Source organism: Apis dorsata, unplaced genomic scaffold (assembly GCF_000469605.1).
Source record: "Apis dorsata unplaced genomic scaffold, Apis dorsata 1.3 scaffold_1123, whole genome shotgun sequence".
Classification (NCBI taxonomy): Eukaryota; Metazoa; Arthropoda; class Insecta; order Hymenoptera; family Apidae; genus Apis; species Apis dorsata.
Window position 1 is genome coordinate 20,902 of NW_006264221.1, and position 2,824 is coordinate 23,725.

The 2,824-nt window shown below is 16.3% G+C and overlaps 1 protein-coding gene across 1 annotated transcript in view; it reads left to right on the forward strand.

Annotated features, from left to right (window-relative positions):
* The window catches only part of LOC102673129, a 16,432-nt gene that overhangs the window by 11,068 nt on the left and 2,540 nt on the right, over positions 1-2,824 (forward strand). Inside the window, exon 5 of the mRNA XM_006624787.2 lies at positions 1,985-2,177. Coding sequence (XP_006624850.1) covers positions 1,985-2,177 — 193 coding nt within the window. The remainder of the gene's footprint in view (positions 1-1,984; positions 2,178-2,824) is intronic.

Below are 2,824 nucleotides of genomic sequence, written 5' to 3' on the forward strand. Positions count from 1 at the left end.
CTATATATTTTTTTTTAAATGCAGAAAATATTTTTTAAATTTTTACAATAGAATATTTATTATAAAATATATATTATTTAAAATATATAAATATATTTTAATATTTTTTTTTAATATAAATAGAATAATTTACATATTTACTATTTATTTAAAACATATTTTTCAATAATGTTGATATGTTGTATATTGTTGATGGATTAGAGGAAATTCATATTAAAAATAATAAAATATATTATTTTCTTATATTTATGTTTAAATGTCTAGTATCTAAAATAAAGATCAAAATAAATTAATTAAAATAATTAAAATAATTTAATTTAATTGAAAATTAAGTGATTGTTAAATCTACTTTTACTATTGTGGTCAATGATATAGTTTTTATAATTGGTTAATGTGTGTGTGTGTGTGTGTGTGTGTGTGTGTATTATGATTTTCAGAAATGAAATAAGTCTTGATAAGTTTAAATATAATCAGTAAAATTTTATTTTATTGATTTATCAAGATTAATTATTTCATTTCTGAAAATTATAATATTACTAAAATTAAAAAATTTTCAGAAAATAAAATTAATCAGTGATTTCTTTGAATCATACTATAATTTAAAGATCAGCAATTTTTAAATGAAAATATAATGATCATATATTTTAATTGTATTATATATAAAAATAAATATTTCTTATTTCCTTTCAATATTTTGTAGTATTATTTAACTTCAAAAAAAAAACAAAATTAAAGTAACTAAAACATTTTACTATTTTTTTTTTCTAATACTTAATAAATATAACTTTAATAACGTTAATAATATAAACTTTATATTGCTTACTATATATATGTTCTCGTGTTCTACATTATTCAACAATTAAAGCTTTTAAACTACTCAAATAAAAAAAAATTAATGTTTTGATTTGACATATTATGTTATTATATTAAATAGTAATTGATAAAATAAATATATTATATTTTAACATAATAATACTCATTGAATTATAAAGTTATTTTTTATGAATTCAAAATTAAAATATCTTCGATTTACATAAAAAAAAAGATTACTTTTTATTAACAGTAATTAATAAAATATAATTTATTGTTTTATTAATTAAAAATGTTATTTTTTATTAAAAACAAAAGAGAAATAAGATCAAATTTGTACTTTTATTTCACGAAATAATTCAAAATCTGTACTTATTTTTTTATTATTTTTTATATTTGCAGTTTATTCTGTAAATTTTTATGTAGAATTTTTTTTATGTATATATAAGCATATTACGTATATATAAGCATATTTAAAAGCATATCTAAAAACTGCAAGATCCTTAATTGTATAATACACAATATAATATAATAATAATTTAATTAATAATTATAAAATAATAGAAATGATTCATTTTTTAGTATTTTCAATACTAATGTATAGTATTTTCAATATAATGTATATATGATATAATGATCAACCATTTTCTTTACCCATAAAACTTTGCTATAGCCTTCAATGTTCATAACAATATCATTAACTTTATTAATAAATAAAACTATTAAAAATTAATTTTCTAAACAATATTTTGATATATACACTTTATATGATATATACACTTTATGTTTAATTATAAACATAATGATATATTTTTAGAATATATACAATGATACAACAATATTACTATATACCAGATTTCTAGTGCAAAAAATTATTGTTAGATATTCATATTAAATTAAGTTACATAGTTGAAACTGGCATAGTTATATTGGCAATTAGAATAAAAAATTATCATTTTTCACAATTCAAAAATTTTATAGGAAAAAAAATACTTCAATAATATAAAAATCTATTTTAAAAATATTTAAAAATTTTTTAATATTTTAAAAATATGAAAACATTTAATTTAAAAGTTAATTAATTCCTCGAAGAAATTCCGATTCATTCACTATTCTTTGATACTATTAACAACATAGTAATTTACGATGAAAGAACTGAATCTACCGAATGTAGTTACAGTGTGACTGAGGATGGAAGAAGCGTGTGCGGAATTTGTAATAAAGTGTTCAGCAAACCTAGTCAGTTACGGTTGCATATCAACATTCATTACTTCGAGAGACCATTTAGATGTGAAAGTTGCGCTGTCTCTTTTCGAACCAAGGGTCATTTGACAAAGCATGAGAGATCTGTTTCTCACCATAATAAGGTAATCAATTTTTTTTTATTTGAATTTTAATTATTTTATTTATATATAATAATAAATTGTTTTAATTAATTTATATATTTTTTTCAGATTCATAGTCTATAATTATTAATATGATTAAATTTATGTAATGCTTTGATCATTTGTAGTTTTCCTAAAATAGACGAATTTTTTTATTAAAATATTTTAGTATATATATTTATTATTAAATTTGATAACTATTTTAAATCTAATTTATCATTCATTTAATTATCACTTGATGAATGAATTTAAGAATAAAAATAAATATAAGAAGAAGAAAAAATTATCTTAAAGAAATTGTTGCATATATTTATTTATTTATTATGATTGAAAACTATTTTATATTTATCTATATCATATATATTAATTTATATTTGTTTTTATAAAATTCCTATTTTTACTATTATTTTTTGTGATTAATTATATATTAAAAATGATATTGTTATTTTATTGTTCAATAAATACTTAAAACTAATATTTTTAATATTTTTAAACTATTCTTCTTTTTAACAATGAATACTATTAATATTTATTATATCAAATTGATATTTATATTTTTCGAAAGTTTTTTATTAAATTTATTTATAGATTGTTATATTAGATAAAAAATTAATAATATATAATATTAT